The 18,352-nt window shown below is 41.1% G+C and overlaps 1 protein-coding gene across 1 annotated transcript in view; it reads left to right on the top strand.

Moving 5' to 3' along the window:
* The window catches only part of UNC13C (unc-13 homolog C), a 1,077,413-nt gene that overhangs the window by 1,042,901 nt on the left and 16,160 nt on the right, over positions 1-18,352 (top strand). Inside the window, exons 32-33 of the mRNA XM_073568403.1 lie at positions 77-169; positions 3,388-3,547. Of these exons, the coding sequence (XP_073424504.1) occupies positions 77-169; positions 3,388-3,547 (253 nt within the window). The remainder of the gene's footprint in view (positions 1-76; positions 170-3,387; positions 3,548-18,352) is intronic.

Below are 18,352 nucleotides of genomic sequence, written 5' to 3'. Positions count from 1 at the left end.
AAGTGTGGCCTTGAGTTTCCAGTTTCAATTTGTCTTTTGTATTACTTTGTTGACCTTTCGCTCTTATCTGCCGCAGGTCTGTCCGCAGAAGGCATGGTTGGAGAGATCTCAGTTCAAGTGGATATCTTCACTCATCCTGGAAATGGTGAACACAAGATTACAGTAAAAGGTATGATGGCATTAAGACGCGTACGCTTTCATTGTCGTCTTACGTCAGAATCATTTCTTAATATAACAGGCTGATGCTAAGAAGCCCAATGAAATAAGAAGATCTTTGTCTTCTCTCTGCAGATCACTTGCTTTTCAGTCATTTATAAAGATGTAGCAAACACGAGTTGAACAGGTTTTGCTGCTGTTATCCTTCACTTTCATGGAAAATATCAAACAAAAGTCTTATTCTGCCAGAGAATATTCATTGTACTATACCAAACCTGTATCTGTATATCTTATCCCTGGTCATAAATGCCACAGAAGATATATGTATTATGTTCTATAGCCTACAAGTTTCTATAGGTAGAACATATTGTTTGTAGCTACTGTATTTACATATTGAGATAGAATTAAATATTATGTAATTCAGCATTTTTATGTAAAAATCTACTAAGACTTAAAAAGTCCAGTAACCAATCCCCTCACCAATGTCTCGCCCACAGGGACTGATTGACAGCTCTCATTATGCCCACAAGGGGACTCATGCAGACATCAGTGGATCTCGGTCTGATCACGGAGCACAATGCATGGACTGGCCACAGGTCTCCCAACTGGAGCGTGACTGCTTCATATACTTCTATGGAGCTCTCATGCTTAAATCAGGAGGTCCGCTGTCAGTCTGTGCATTGCAGTTTTAGATCGGACTCAGATCCACAGATGTGGATGAGCCCTAATATGGGAAAAACTATCATTATTTACTCACAAGCTTACTCCATGAGCCTATGTAGCACTTCAAGGGGGATCTGTCAAATACTGTATTTTACATGGAAATGTGAGGATTTTTAACAACCGAGTAATGTCATTACCCTTGTCACTGGATCATATCTCTATGCACTTTGACTATGCATAATTAGTGCTGCCACAGAAGAAAATGATTCAGCTCACCCTTATTATGACCGATGAACCTCGAGACACGGACCACGTCTCTGCCAGACAAAGAACAATACGATCCAAAAGAAGGTGTCCAGCTCAGAGGAGTAAAATCCAAAAGGCTGTATTTAAATTTCAGAAAATATTGACAGGCTTAACATACCCGACCAGTGAAACCAGAGGAAAGGTTGCTAATATAAGGCTGGACGCGTTTCGAACAGGTGTTCTTAGACTCAGCATGCCCTCCAAAGAAAAAGGGTGGTTGCATATGTTCAACACACAGGTGCCTCATCAGAGCAAAATGAAATCATGTGACATAAAACAAAACCACATACAAGAAAAAAGGACAAGAAATAAAATCAATAATAAATCATGAACTCTTTTTTAAGGTTTAAACCTGTAGGTACTCTCGTATCAAGTAAAAAGATCCACAGTGCTTCTTTATCATGCAAATTCCTCTCTATGTTACCACCACGTGGAAATTTAACTATATGTCCGATAACAAAAGTATTAAAGAAAGAAATGTCCCTATTATGTGCGGTTATGAAATGTCTGGAAATATTGGAGATGTTGCCGGTGGAGCGGTGAATAATGTCATAGATGTGTTCACGTATGCGATCTTACATGCGGATAGTTTCCATCCTGCTCACACAATCAAAGAAATTCCTGTAGGTGAGCTCACCAGGGCCAAATGGAATTGCACTGATTTGTCAGCGTTTGAACAAGAAAGCAATCCCATCCAGAACAGACTAAAAAAAACGCAACTATCCCAGTTGGAGTCTGAATAGAGCGTCTAAAATTGTTGACAAGAAATCACGCATTTCTTTGCTCAAACTTGACAATCCTGCTACACCAGCTGATTCAAATATTTCTGAAAATGATTTTGTCAACCAATTGTCCCACTTTGGTTCTTACATGCAGTGTTTTTTTTTTAAATCCATTTCTAATATTATTCGACGTAATTTAAATATTCTTCGTAGTGATCATATTATGGATAACATCCTTGAAAATGGAATTAAAATTGTATCTAGACGAGCCCCAACACTTGAGAATTTTTTATCTCAGAGTTTTTACAACCAAAAAAAAAGAATGAACAAAGGGTCATTGGTTATCTAGCAAAGGTTTTTTTTTAGATGTGGACAATTTCCATGTAAAACCTGTTCACATTCTTGTAAAACCACTACGTTTTCTAATTCAAATACTAACAAAGTTTTTCATATCAATAATTTTTTGAACTGTAATTCAGATCACGTAGTTTACATTATAGAATGCAAACAATGTAAATCAAAATATGTGGGTTCCACAATTAGAAAAATGAAAGATCGCATACGTGAACACATCTATGACATTATTCACCCCTCCACCTGCAACATCTCCAATATTTCCAGACATTTCATAACCGCTCATAATAGGGGCATTTCTTTCTTTAATACTTTTGCTATTGAACATAAAGTTAAATTTCCATGTGGTGTTAACAGAGAGAGGCTTTTGAGTGATAAAGAACCACTGTGGATCCTTTTACTTGATATGAGAGTACCTACAGGTGTAAACCTTAAAAAAGAGTTCATGTTTTATTATTGATTTTATTTCTTGTCCTCTTTTTGTATTTGGTTTTGTTTTATGTCACATGATTGTGTATCGCTCTGTTTAGGCACCTGTATGTTGAACATATGTAACCACCCTTTTTCTTTGGAGGGTATGCTGAGTCTTAGAACACTTGTTCGAAACGCGACCAGCCTTGTATTAGCAACCTTTCCTCCGGTTTCACCGGTCGGGTATGTTAAGCCTGTCAATATTTTATGAAGTTTAAATAACGCCTTTTGGATTTTACTCCTCTGAGCTGGACACCTTCTTTTGGATCATAATTAGTGCTGCCTGTGACAGATTGTTTAGAGAGACGCCCCATTGTCAATTAATTATATTAATAAATTATATTATTAATTTACAGTAGGATTAATAAAAACATTGCAAATTGCAGAACTCTAAGAATAGATGCTCCAGAAATGTGTTTTTTTCAGGTGGAATTGTGCACATATTTGGTTAAATAGATTTCATAAGAGGGGACAGCTCCTCCTTACACAGCCTTTTATAAGAAAATACTGAAACAGGAGCTGACCAAGCTATTTTATTTTGATTGTAATTCAGGCACTCAATAGTTTTTCTTGATTTTCTGCTGAGTTGTATCAATATAACAAATGCAATATTAAAATTACAATTATCTTAAAATGTGACAGCTTTTCAAGAATTATATCAGCCGTTAAATAATGTGATAAATAAAAGACAATTTTTCTCTTTCTCTTTTTCTAGTTGTGGCACTTAATGGGTTACTCTGGCAAACCACAGCTATGTTCCGGCCGTTTGTTGAAGTCTTTGCTTTAGGTCCCAGCCTCGGTGACAAGAAGAGGAAATTTGGTACAAAGACAAAAAGTAACACTTGGTCACCAAAGTACAATGAGATTTTTAATTTGTAAGTCCTAGCTAATATGATTTAATACATGTTGAGTCATTATAGAGTAGTTTTAAATAAGAATAGCTAAAATAAGAGCAAGAGCACCCTGTATTGCCTAAATTTTTAGCAAAAGATCACAGTGTACACTTGTATGAATTGATTTATGTATTCACTACATAAAACTTGTAGTTATTTATGTGCACTACTGGGTTCAGGAACAGATTAGCTCACCACACAGAATACTAAAGGGTCCTCCGATGGTCCCAAGTTTTGACACAGCAGTGGGCTCCAAAGGTCTCGCACAAGGGTGTGGAAACTTTTTTCTGCCAGGATCCATTTGGATATTTATGACATCAGTCGTGATCAGTGATAAAAATTCTCCATTAAATGTCACCTGCTTAACCCAGCAGGAAGTACGGCGGCATCTAGAAATCGATAAAATTGACAAATCCTCCAGCCTGGAAGGAATACACCCCTGAGTACTGCAAGAATTAAGTACAGTCATAGATACACCATTATTTTTATCCTTTAAAGATTACAAAATAACAGGGTTTGTACCACAGGACTGGCGCATAGCAAATGGTGTGCCAATATTCAAAAAGGGGACAAAAACTGAACTTGGAAATTATAGGCCAGTGAGCTTAACCTCAACTGTGGGTAAAATCCTGGAGGGTTTTCTAAGAGATACTATACTGGAGTATCTGAAGAAGAATGACCTCATGACCCAATATGAACATGGGTTTACGAAGGACCGTTCCTGTCAGACTAATCTGATAAGCTTTTATGAAGAGGTAAGTTCCGGACTGGACCAAGGAAATGCAATGGACGTGGCTACATGGACTTTTCAAAAGCTTTTGATACGGTGCCACACAAAACGTTGATACATAAAATGAGAACAATGGGGATAGGAGAAATATGTGTAAGTTGGTTAAGAGCTGGTTCAGGGATAGGTAACAACGGGTGCTTATTAATAGAGCACACTCAAACTGGGTCACGGTTAGCAGTGGGGTACCACAGAGGTTGGTATTGGGTCCGCTTCTTTTTAACATATTCATTAATGACCTTATAGGGGGTATAAAGAGTAGAATTTCAATATTTGCAGATGACACTAAACTCTGCAGGGTAATCAATACAGAGGAGGACAATTTTATATTACAGGAGGATTTATGTAAACTAGAAGCTTGGGATGATAAATGGCAAATGAGCTTTAATGGGGATAAATGTAAGGTCATGCACTTGGGTAGAACGAACAAGATGTATAATTATGTGCTTAATTGTAAAACACTGGGCAAAACTGTCACTGAAAAAGACCTGGGTGTTTGGGTGGATGACAAACTCACATTTAGTGGCCAGTGTCAGGCAGCTGCTGCAAAGGCAAATGAAATGATGGGATGCATTAAAACAGGCAAAGATGTTCATGAGGAGAACATAATTTTAGCTCTATACAAGTCACTAGTGTGACCACACTTAGAATACTGTGTACAGTTATGGTCTCCGGTGTATATGAAAAACATAGCTGAACTGGAGCGGGTGCAGAGAAGAGCGACCAAGGTTTTTAGAGATCTGGGGGGGTCTGCAATACCAACACAGGTTATTACACTTGGGGTTATTTAGTTTGGAAAAACAAAGGCTTAAGTGTGATCTTATTACAATGTATAAATATATGAGGGGACAGTACAAAGTACAAAGACCTTTCTAATGATCTTTTTACTCATAGACCTGTGACGGGGACAAGGGGGAGGCATCCTTTATGTCTGGAGGAAACAAGGTTTAAGCATAATCACAGATGCAGATTCTTTACTGTAAGAGCAGTCATACTATGGAACGCTCTGCCATATGATGATGTAATGAGTGATTCCCTACTAAAATTTAAGAAGGGACTGGATGCTTTTCTTGAAAAATATAATATTATGGGTTATATACACTAGTTTCCTTGATATTGCGTTGATCCAGGGAGCTAGTCTGATTGCCGTATGTGGAGTCGGGAAGTAATTTTTTTCCCCAATGTGAAGCATACTGATTGCTACATGAGTTTTTTTTGCCTTCCTCTGGATAAACATGTTAGGGCAGGTTAAGATAGGATATGGGTTGAACTAGATGGACTTAAAGTCTTCCTTCAACCGTAATTACTATGTTACTATGGGCCAACAAAATTATTACCGCAACTTAAAAATGATCCTGCTCTATTTGGTCAAACATTTAATTAATTTACCATTAATATAATTGCTTGAACTGCTTTTCTTTGGTGAGGTGTTTGATGTTAGGTGGTAGTGATGATGATGCTACTCGCAACTGCTTTTCCAAGTTTCCGTCGGTCTGGATCGCAGTCAACTCTGTGATAAGTTCTGTAAAGAACAACTCATAGCATTAAAGCCCCCGTCACACTCAGAGACGCTAAAGCGATCCCGTCAATGATACGACCTGGTAGGGATCGTTGCTGTGTCGCTATGTCCTCGTTGGTGAGATACGGCAACCCGTAGCAACCTTTGTAATGATGTCGGCGGTCGTTGGGACCCTGTCTCATAGCAGCTACACTAACGATTCAGACCCAAATCAACGCAAATCCACGCCTATGTGTCTCGCTTCTGAGTCGCTAACGAGGTTGTTGGTAAGGTGTCAAACATACCGATGCATGCTACCCAGCGGGACCTCAACAATCAAAAAAATGTCCAGGACATTCTGACATAACCAGCGATCTCACAGCAGGGGCCTGGTCACTGCTACCTGTCAAACGTAGCAAGATCGCTGCTGAGGTCGCTGTTGCATCACAAAACTTGTGACTCAGCAGCGATCTCACTAGCGATCTCGCTTAGTGTGACGTGGGCTTAAGTTGTTCCAAAAACAGGTCCATATTACAGTGCATGTCTCCTCACAGTGACAAATTCATCACAGCTTAGCGACGCACCAGCGATCCCGACAACGATACGACCTGGTAGGGATCGCTGGTGCATCACTACATGGTCACTAGTAAGCTGCCAAACAGGCAGATCTCTTCAATGACGCACCAGCAATCCCGACAAGGATGCGACCTGGTAAAGATCGCTGGTGCGTTGTCACACAGCAGCTATTCTGAACAATTCCAGCCTGCGTCCCTGAGTTCTGCGTCGCCAACGAGGTCACTCGTCGGCATCAAACACAGCGATCCATGCTGGCCAGCGGGACGCCGATGATGAAAAAATGGCCCAGGACATTCGAGCACGATCAGCGATATCCAGCGGGGGGCTGGTCGCTGCTATATGTCACACGTAGCGAGATCGCTGTTGCGTCACAAAATCGGTGATGTATCAGCGATCTCGCTATGTGGGATGGGGCCTTTACTGTACGTTACATTTATAGAACTCAAGCAGTGGGAGGTTTGCTGTATACATCACATAGTAGATACTGAGACTACTGTATGCATCGCATAGGACACAGACTGCTGTATATACATTGCATAGGAGACTCTGAGATTACTGTACATATATTGCGTAGGAGGCACTGAGACTACTCTATATAATCACAAAGGAGAGAGAGAGACTGCTGTGTACATTATGCAGGAGACACTGCTGTATACAGTATATCAAATAGAAATCAATGAGACTCTGCTGTATATACCTCAGATAGGAGACAATATAGCTGATGTGTATACATCGCATAGGAGACAATGGGACTAGTTTATACATATTACATAGGAGACAGTGTGGCTAGTGTACATACAGTTGTGCTCAAAAGTTTACATAGCCCGGTGGAATTTTTGCTTTCTTGACCCTTTTTCAGAGAATATGAATGATAACACCAAAACTTTTTCTCATGGTTAGTGGTTGTGTGAAGCCATTTATTGTCAAACTACTGTGTTTTCTCTTATTAAATCATAATGACAACCCAAAACATTCAAATGGCCCTGATCAAATGTTCAAAACCCCCATTTCTTAATACCACGCATTACCCATCTAACATCAGTGACAGCTTGAAGTCTTTTGTGGTAGTTGTGGATGAGGTTCTTTACTTTCTCAGATGGTAAAGCTGCCCACTTTTCTTAACAAAAAGCCTCCAGTTCCTGTAAATTTTGGGGCTTTCTAGCATGAACTGTGTGCTTGAGATTTTCCCAGAGCGGCTCAATGATATTGAGGTCAGGAGACTGAGATGACCACTCTAGAACCTTCACTTTGTTCTGCTGTAACCAATGACAGGTCGACTTGGCCTTGTGTTTTGGATCATTGTCATGTTGGAATGTCTAAGTACATCCCATGCACAGCTTCCAGGCTGATGATTGCTAATTTGCCTCCAGTATTTGCTGATAACATGCTGCATTCATCCTTCCTTCAACTTTGACCAAATTTCCTGTGACTTTGTAGCTGATACATCCCCAAAACATCAGCGATCCACCTCCATGGATTACAGTAGGAATGGTGTTCCTTTAGGCTGTGTGCCCACATTGCGTTTTTTATTTGTTTCTGCCGCGTGTTTGCCGCAGCGGAAACACTTAAAAAAGCTAATAAAATGCACCCCTATGGGATTCCGCAGTTGTTGTGCCCATGCTGCGGATTTTACCGCTGTGGAATCGCATAGTGGTAAAATCCACAGCATATTCATTATTTCTGCGGAATAAATATTTTATTTATTAATTTTAACATTATATCTTTTACTCTTGAGACTGCATAGGTAGCATTAATAGTAAAAAGTTGGTCATACTTGTCAAGCACTATGCTTGACAAGTGTGACCAACCAATCAATCACTCTTCCAAGCGATGTTTCAAATCACTTGGGAAAGTCCTAGCATTCTGCAAGCTAAAAACGCTTGCAAAATGCTTGCGTTTTGCGGGAAAATGCATGCAAATTCCGCATGCGTTTTACCCATGGCAGGGAGTTGCTGAAATGCTGGTTGTGGCCCAAAAGTTCACTTTTGTTCTCATCACTCCAAATTAACTTGTTCCAGAAGTTTTGAGGCTTGTCTCTATGCTGTTTTACGTATTGTAGGCTAGATACTTTGTGGCATTTGCGAAGTAATGGCTTTCTTCTGGCGACTCGACCATGCAGCCCATTTTTCTTCAAATGCCTCCTTATTATGCATCTTGAAACAGCCACACCACTAGTTGTCAGAGAGTCTTGTATTTCAGCTGATGTTATTTGTGGGTTTTTCTTTGCATCCCAAACAATTTTCCTGTCAGTTGTGGACAAAATTTTTGTTGTTCTACCTGACCGTGGTTTTGTTTTTACAGAGCCCCTTATTTTCCATTTGTTAATCACAGTTTGAACACTGCTGACTGGCGTTATCAATTCCTTCGATTTCGTTTTGTATCCCTTTCCTGTTATATACAGTTCAACTAACCTTTCCCGTAGATCCGTTGACAATTCTTTTGCTTTCCCCATGACTCGCAATCCAGAAACGTCAGTGGCTGGATGAAAGAGGCAAGAGTTTGTCTGGATCCCAGAAACTCACTCAGCTTTTATGCACACACGCTGATTACAAGCAAACAGGTCACAGGTGAGGATGTTACCTTTAGTAGCCATTCAAACCCATTTGTCTCAACTTCTGTGCATGTTATCAGGCCAAAATCACCAGGGTATGTGAACTTTTGATCAGGGTCATTTGGATGTTTTGGGTTGTCATTATGATTTAAAAAAAACACAGTAGTCTTACAATAAATGGCTTCACCCAACAACTAACCATGTGGAAAAATTTTGGTGTTATTGTTCATATTCTCTGAAAAAAGGCAAAGAAAGTAAAAATTCTGCTGGGGTATGTAAACTTTTGAGCACAACTGTACATCACATAGGATAAATTAGGATTAGTGTATGCACATCACTTAAAATACATTAGGACCTGTGTATTTAAATTATTTACCTATGTAACACCATCGTATTCCAATGAACTTGACAGACATTATCATCACTGTCCCCTTTGTGAGTCACAATCTAAATTCACTATGTATGTCTTTGGAGTGTGCAAGAAAAACGGAGTACCAAGAGGAAACCCATACAAACAAGGGGAGAACATACAAACTCCTTGCAGATGTTGTCCTTGGTAGGAACTGAACCCAGGACTATGGTGCTGCAATGCAACAGTGCTAACCACTGAGCCACCATGCATTACATAGGGTGTATATACATTGCATACAATACATTAAGGTTGTATATGCATCACATAGGATACACTGGGATTAGTGTATATACAGCACATATGAGATCCTGGAACTAGTGTATATACATCACATCACATAGAAGACACTTTGACTGCTATGTATACATCACATAGGATACACTGGAACTGATGTATAGACATCGCATAGGAGACACTGAGGCTGGTGTATATACATCACATAGAATGCACTGGCTGTTACATACATTGCATAGGGGGCATTTCGAGTGCTGCCCTCATCACAAGAATGGGACAGGAGCACACAGTACTAACTTTGCTCACAAAGAACGTCCTGACACTGACCACTGCCAGTTTCACGGAATTCTTTATGGCCAAAGTCAGTAATCCTTGGTTAGTAATTCTTCGTTGCTTGCGATGCAGCATTCAGTAGTGAATGCTGTTTGCGCATGCTCACAGTCTAAGCATGAATTTAAGGGCCAATGGCTGGTAAAATGGGCCTCAGCTCAAGCTCCGCTTGTGCCTGATAATCTGCCCAGGGGGCCAGAGGAAATGCTATTGTAAACAGCCTGCACATCAGAGGTTCTCCATCCCTTGTATAGCAGAAATCTACCTCATATACAAATTGCTATGGACAATTCTTTCTGATATTTTGCACAATTAACTAATTATAATGTCTTGATCACTTCAGCTGTGTGAAAAAGGTTTAACATTGTAATTTAGGATGCAATTAATCTGGCTATATGTACAGTAGGTCCTCTGTGTGTACATATAGATGTTTGTTTTTACTTTATCCAGGCAGATAAGAACATTTGGGAGTTACCATATTTTTCGGATTGTAAGACGCACTTTTTTTTCTCCCAAATTTGGGGGGAAAATGGGGGTGTGTCTTATAATACGGATATACCTTACCGGTACCATTGCCACAGGCCACAGACTGGGATGAGGGGGTGCAGGCGGTACTGCAGGTGCCCAGCAGTGCCACAGGGGGTGTCCGGCGGTGCTGTGGTGGTGTCCGGCGGTCCTGCGGTGGGCTCTGCTGACATTTTGCGAAAGGCCAGAGCCCCTGCAGTTCCGTGGTTTCCTATGTGGTGAACTACAGGAAAGTGGCCGCCAGGGGCAGCACATGCTCAGATGCAGATCTCAGCACCAAGGTCTCAGGAGATGAGCTCTCAGCGCTGAGATCTGATCTCCCGAGATCTTGGTGCCGAGATCTCCATCTGCGGCCATTTTCCAGAAGTCCACTGCATAGGAAACCATGGAACTGCTTGGGCTCTGGCCTTTCACAAAATGTCAGCAGAGCCCCCACAGCACCAGAGACACCTGCAGCAGCACTGGACACCCCCGCAGCACCAGACACCCTGTAGCAGAATCGGACACCTGCAGCAGCGCGCCGCAAATTGGAACACCCCCTCATCCCAGCATGCGGCCTGAGCATCACCCCACCCATGCCTCCTCCAGCAGCGACCCGGGGACTCCGCTTCACCGAAGCCACCACCCATGGTAAGCAATTAAATGCATGGATTATAAGAAGCAACACCGTTTTATTTAAAAAAAAGTTTTCCCATTTTTCTCCTCAAAATTTGGGGTGCGTCTTATAATCCGGAACATCTTATAATCTGAAAAATATGGTACTTTATATTACAAAATAAATGTGCTTTTTCAACACTAAGTTAAAGCGTTGCATATATATATATACTGTATATACATATATATAGATAGCTCTATATATATATATATATATATATATATATATATATATATAACGCTTTAACTTAATATTGCTAAAGCACATTTATTTTTTTATATAAAGTACTATATATATATATATATATATATATATATATATGTATATATTTTCTTTTTTACGATATGGCCACATAACTAGGATGTATTACATTATATATTATGCCATTTGCCATTACCAGAAAACTCCTATAAGCAGCTCTTGAAAGAAGATTTAAGCCCCCATAGCTATATACAATTTTCTATGAAAAAAGGGTAACATAATAAATAATTTGCTCTTTAGACTTAAATTGATGTTGTAAAATAATTAGTAACATTATTATTAAAATTGAAGTTGCTTCATTCTGGCTGATAATCATAGTAAGCCGAAATATAATCAGCAACCTATATTATGTGGAATTCATAAGCAGCAGGCCCTTAGATTTCAGCAGGTAGCACATCAGATCTTATACAGATGCAACACCATCTGCTGGTCATAGTGTTTAAAAGCTTGTGATTGTTTAGTAAAATTCCAGGATTCAATATGCTGTACAATCTGCCACTTAAATGTTATAAAACCAACAGTGAGCACTGTGTGCAAGTAATAAATGACAATAAAGGGTATTAATCATGTTGTGACAAATGCAATATACACCTGTGAATTGTTTATTATGCACTTCAGTAAATATGGGAAGAATACTGTAAGCACACACACCATAAAACTCACCCACCATTTCTGCCTATAAGGGGCTACAGATTTACTTAGTAAATCTATAAAAATGTCCTTATTACCTCACAAAGGTCTGAGCAAATGGAAATTAAATAGTAGCACATCATTTTAATTGTATGTTTATTAAAATATCATGAATAAGTAGATGATCAAATCTTTTGAAATTCGAATTAATCAAGTCCAACAAATTTTCACAAATTTTTTTTCAACAAAAGAGTTCATCCTCAATCACAATATTGCACTAGAAAGACATGTATAACACTCTTAGTTTTCCTATGTTCAACTACCTTCAAGTTTCTTAGGCTACTTTCACACTTGCATTTTTTTGCTGCGCGTTTTTTGCGCACACAAACGCATGAAAAGAACGCATCATGCATTTGTGTGCATTTTTTTGTGGGTTTTGGTGCGTTTTTTGCGCATATGTGCGCATTACAATGAGCACCCATAGACTATAATGGGTGTTTTACTGTAAAAAAAACTCATTGCCAACGCATGCATTTTTTTTGGGCAAGTCGGATGCACAAAAAATGCAACAGGATGCATTTTGTGCGCCCGAGCGCACACTGCAAAAAAAAACGCATGCGCATACAAACGCGTACGTGCGCATGTGTATGCGCACCTATGCGCACCCATGTTAAAGTATAGGGAAAAAACGCAAAAAAACGCCAGTGTGAAACCAGCCTAAATGAAAACACAGTCTTGGGCTTCCTTCACACGTCCATTTATTATGTCCGTATGCGATCCATACGCACACCTATTGTATTCAATGCACGTGCAAAACCCGCAGATATGTCAGATTTTTATGTACAGCATGGACAAAATGCGTGCTACACACGTGCAGACTGACATCCGTGTGTCATCAGCGTGACACGTACTGGTGCCTGGGAAGAGGCAGTACAGTTCTGAAGGCAGGTTTCATCATTGTCTCCTGAGATCAGCACGACCCGAAAGCAATGATGAGACTCGTATTCAGCAGCAGCTGTGCAACTCCTGTGGAAAATAAATAATGAAATAAAAAAAGTGTTGTGGACTCCCAGCTAGGGGCTGATGTTAATAATCTGGAAAAAGAGACAATGCCCCATAAAGGTTCCCAGGCTATTAATAACAGCTCACAGCTGTTTGCTTAGTATTTCTTGGTAAATTTATGGGGGGCCCCAGAAATAAATTGACACAGGGTCAAGATATAAATTTAAACCAGCAAAGGATAAATAGACAGCTGTGGCTTGATATTTATAGCATGGAAAGTGGTCAGAAATATTGCCCCCCCAAGCCTACCAACATCAGCTTTCAGATGCCTGAGAAATGGTGCAAAGTCTGGGGATTATCCTCGTTCTCACTTTGCCAGTGGAGGTGGAAAGTGTAGTGATATTTGTGGGGTTGATATCACCTTTGTATTGTAAGGTGATATCAAGCCCAGGGCTTGGTAATGGAGAGGCGTCTACAAGACGCCTCTCCATTTCTAACCCCGTAGTCATATTGTAAAAAAGACACAGCTAGAATAAAGTCCTTTATTTGAAATAAAAATCAACACCCTGCTTTACACATTTATTTAAAAATAAAAAACACAGGTAGAATCTTCTTACGCCTATTCCTTTGAAGACATTGACCCTTATAAAAAAACTGAAAATAATAAAGAACAAAAATACTCACCTTATGCGGCTAATCAACTGATGCCCATGTCCCCTGTAAAAAAAAAAAATAAATTATAGGTTTGAATTTATAAGGGGACTCTGCATAGTTTTTTTCTGAAAAGGAAAAGCTAAGCAAACAGTTGTGAGCTCTTATTAATAGCATAGGAACCTTAAGGGATATTTTCCTCTGCCGGTTTTGAAAATTGTGCATTTTTTTAAATTTAATCATTTATTTAATACAGAAGTTATACAGCTGCTGCTGAATACAGCTCTCATCCATGACCCCTAGTCATTCTGATCCCAGCGTGACCAGGCAGCGATAATGAGAGCTGCCTTCAGCAGCTGGCATTTGGGATCATTGCAAACTGTACTTTTTTTGTTTTTCCCATGTGCCGGTAAGTGTCACACAGACATATGGACAGCTTACGGATGAAACACACGGACAAACAGACACATGGACACATGAACAGCAAACAGATGTCGCATACACGTACACACAGACATGCACCTCGGATCTCACCAGTACTGTTTTTATCTTGTGCAGGAATCGCCATAAGATGTGAAGTAGGCCTCAGTAATGTCAAAGTAACCTTACAGTAGAAATGTGTAGTGCATTTACAGACTATTCATTGATTTTAAGTTAACCATCAGTCCAAAAATTATCCCTTAGGCTAGTTTCACACTAGCGTTTTTTTGTGCTGCGTTTGGTGCGCACATGAAACGCGTTACAAAAACGCATACAAACTCTTGTAAACGCTACTTTTCTTTGTCGCATCATTGTGCGCGCTAAGCCAAAAAAAGCAGCGTTTGTATGCATTTTTTCATGCGTTTGCGCTTTTTATGCGCATGGTGTGACAATCACAGGAGGAAAATCCTTGACCAATTAGTGCAACAGATTCCACCAATTGGACAGCAGTGGGCGTCTGTTATGGGAATTCTTTATATAGACTCTGTTTACAGCTATAAATGTTTCACGTTTGCTTGCTTTTTATCTGCGCTGGAAGAGTTTTCATTTCAACTTGGATCTGGACATCAGGATGGCTCAGGCTTATGCAGTTGCTTGCCATCAACAAAGGGGGAGAGAGAGACAGCGAAGACGGCAGCAGCGTTTGTGGATACATCCGATTGTTGAACTCCGTGAGAGCCGTGGAGTGTACCACACCCTCTACAGCGAGCTACAGGCAAACCCGGAGACATTTATGGACTATACACGGATGTCCAAAGAAAGCTTCATGTATTTGCTTGGTCGTGTCCAAGATGCCATCCGGAGACAGGACACACAGCTCCGTCGTGCAATTCCTCCAGAGGAGATTTTCGAGAAGAAAGTAAGAAGAAAAATATTTTGATCCAAATAGTGTTCAAAAACCTTCAATAAAATGCTAAAACATTATCTGTGGATGACGCTTTGTTGTGGGGATCTGTGAATTAAAGTACAGTGCCTGTGGTACCATATTGTGACTACCACCCCCCCATCCTCTGGAAAACACCCACTTACTGTATACGTAGATGTATTCTGAAACATGAGGGAGGTGGTAGTCACATTTGTAATAAACACTTTGGACACTACATTACAGTATATAGTTACACTAAATTTGGCTAGAACCCCCATCAGCCTTCAGAATATACCCATTGATACAGTATATTCTGAAGAATGATGGGGTTGTTTGCTCACCTTTCCTAAAAGGATCTCGGACTTGTGAGTACCATATTTGCAATATTAAATAGTGTGCAGAGACAGATATGTGATTGGTGGAGGCAGCTCAGCAACAGTTCCTCGACCAATCACTATCAATCCTAGCAGAGGAGGAGGAGAATCGCTTTTCTCTCCCGCCTCAGCTTTAGGCCTCTTTCACACATCCATGTCTCCAGTACATGTGGTGACAGTTTTCACACGTACCGGAGACACTGACACAGGTAGATCCATTCAAATGGGTGTGTTTCCATGGACCCTGTGTCCTTGTGCCCCACATGTAGACGTGTCCATTTTTTTACCATCAGCACGGGTAGCAAAACATTGCACGCGCATGTACACGGAAAACACAGGGATGTTATCTGTGTGACATGCATCGGCGCCAGGGAAGAAGCGCTACAGCAAGCGCTGTTCCCCGGTGCCAGGTGCTGAAGACGACTCTCATCATTCTTCCCTGCCCTGTTGGAGGAGAATGATGAGAGTTGAATTCAAGTCAGAGCAATAACAGCAGGTGGAGGCTTTTTAGACTATTACTCCCATCAACCTAAACCCCTTGCTGCTAATAACAGTGACAGCTGAAGCAGATGATGGGGTTATTCCTCACCCGCCACCTACAATATAACTAAATGAATGAAAAACCTGGCGTGGGTTCCCCCATATTATTAATAACCAGCCAGGCAAAACTTACAGCTGGGGGCTGCAATCCTCAGCTGTCAACTTCAGCAAGGTTAGTTATCAAGAATAGCATGGGGTCCCCCCATTTTTGTCAACCAGCCTTGCTAAAGCTCACAGCTGGAGGCTGGTATTCTCAGGCTGGTAAGGGGCCATGGATATAGCCCCTCCAACCTAAAAATATCAGCCCTCAGCTACCCAGAAAAGGCACATCTATTAGATGCACCAATTCTGGCACTTTGCCAGGCTCTTACCTTTTGCCCTGTACCAGTGACAAGTGGGGTAATATTTGTGAGGTTGATGTCACCTTCGTAATGTCAGGTGACATCAAGCCCACAGATTAGTAATGGAGAGGTGTCTATAAGACGCCTATCCCTTACTAATCCTATAGTTGCATTGTCGATAAAGATACAGCCAGAATAATGTCCTTTAATTGAAAAATATGACACAGACTTCTTTATTAATCTCAATTATACCATACTTACGACTAGAGTTGAGCGAAACAGGTCGAAAAATTTCAAAAGTCGCCGACTTTTGGCAAAGTCGGGTTTCATGAAACGAAACCCGACCCTAGGATGAGGTCGGCCACGAGGTCGGCGACTTACGCGCCAAAGTCGCGTTTCAAAAGTTTGTTTTGCGCTCTTTTTCAGCCAATCAGGATCCACGGACACTGTGGGCAACGTGATGACATAGGCAGGGGTCACCACCATCTTTCAGAAGGGCATGCAAGTGATTGGCTTGCTTTGGTGGGCGTCACAGGGGTTACAAAAGGGCGTGCACACTGTGTGTGCAGTGCAAGGGGAGGCTATATTGTGGTGGATCAGCGGTGTTGGTTGTTAGGCTGCCTTCTAAGGCTTCCTGACAGCTGCATTGCTGTTTACCCACTGCTCTGCAAACTGCTTTTTTAAAAGCAATCCCAATTTTTTTTTTTGTCCTGCTGAGGTACTGAGCGTGCATTTTTTCACACCATACAGCGGTGTACGCTCCTCACACAGTACTGTGTAACGGCTGTTATCACAGCCACAGTGAAGCTATCTGTGTGTCACTCTGTGAGAATAAGTCGAGGACATGTTCCGTTCTTACAGACCTACACCTACTAGTTTTGTCTAGCTTTCAAACAGTTAAATATATTTGCTGTTTGATCACATTCAAAACTATAGAGAGACAGCGTGTGTCAGTCCGTATACTTAAAAAACACGGAGCTTGACAATTTTACGTACACCGGACAGCCGTGTACGTGCACACTCCTCTCAGTACCGTGTAACGGCTGTTATCAAGGCCACAGTGAAGCTATCTGTGTGTCACTCTGTGAGAATAAGTGGAGGACTTGTTCCGTTCTTACAGACCTACACTCTAGGGAGATTCCTATTCTGCCCAATTCTACATACACCTTGTAGTTTGTGATACACTAGCCAATTTCGGCCTGTGACATAGCGCTCTGATATTCAGTGGGCCTCACACAATCCAAAAGTGTCCAGTGTCCACTAGTGTGTGCAGAAATTCAAAATCTCCATTATCCTGTAGTCACTTTTTTCACACCTGTGCCATCGAGCCTGTGACATAGCGCTCTGATATTCAGTGGGCCTCACACAATCCAAAAGTGTCCAGTGTCCACTAGTGTGTGCAGAAATTCAAAATCTCTGTGATCCTGTAGTTACTTTTTTCACACCTGTGCCATTGAGCCTGTGACATAGCGCTCTTATATTCAGTGGGCCTCACACAATCCAAAAGTGTCCAGTGTCCACAAGTGTGTGCAGAAATTCAAAATCTCCCTTATCCTGTAGTCACTTTATTCACACCTGTGCCATCGAGCCTGTGACATAGCGCTCTGATATTCAGTGGGCCTCACACAATCCAAAAGTGTCCAGTGTCCACTAGTGTGTGCAGAAATTCAAAATCTCCCTTATCCTGTAGTCACTTTTTTCACACCTGTGCCATCGAGCCTGTGACATAGCGCTGTGATATTCAGTGGGCCTCACACAATCCATAAGTGTCCAGTGTCCACAAGTGTGTGCAGAAATTCAAAATCTCCCCTGTCCTATAGACACCTTGTACCTTGTTTTACATTACTATATAGTTTGTTGGATTTTGTCTACATTTCTACAAAAAATGTGGAAGGCTGGTGGAAGAGGCCGTGGAATTGGGCGGGGGTTGGCAGCTGGTAATGATGATGTTGGTGGTGGATCTGATGGTAGTGGCAAGAGCAAAATAGGACCGAATGCAGGAGGTGTTGAGCCTGCGTCATCTTCTGGCTCCATAAGGCTTCGAAGGCTTAGTTTTCTAGGAGTTGGCAAACCGC

This window comes from Dendrobates tinctorius, unplaced genomic scaffold, assembly GCF_039654945.1.
Source record: "Dendrobates tinctorius isolate UK_male_01 unplaced genomic scaffold, ASM3965494v1 ptg000022l, whole genome shotgun sequence".
Taxonomy (NCBI): Eukaryota; Metazoa; Chordata; class Amphibia; order Anura; family Dendrobatidae; genus Dendrobates; species Dendrobates tinctorius.
Note: the sequence above shows the minus strand (reverse complement) of the source record. Positions and strands in the feature narration are given on the sequence as shown.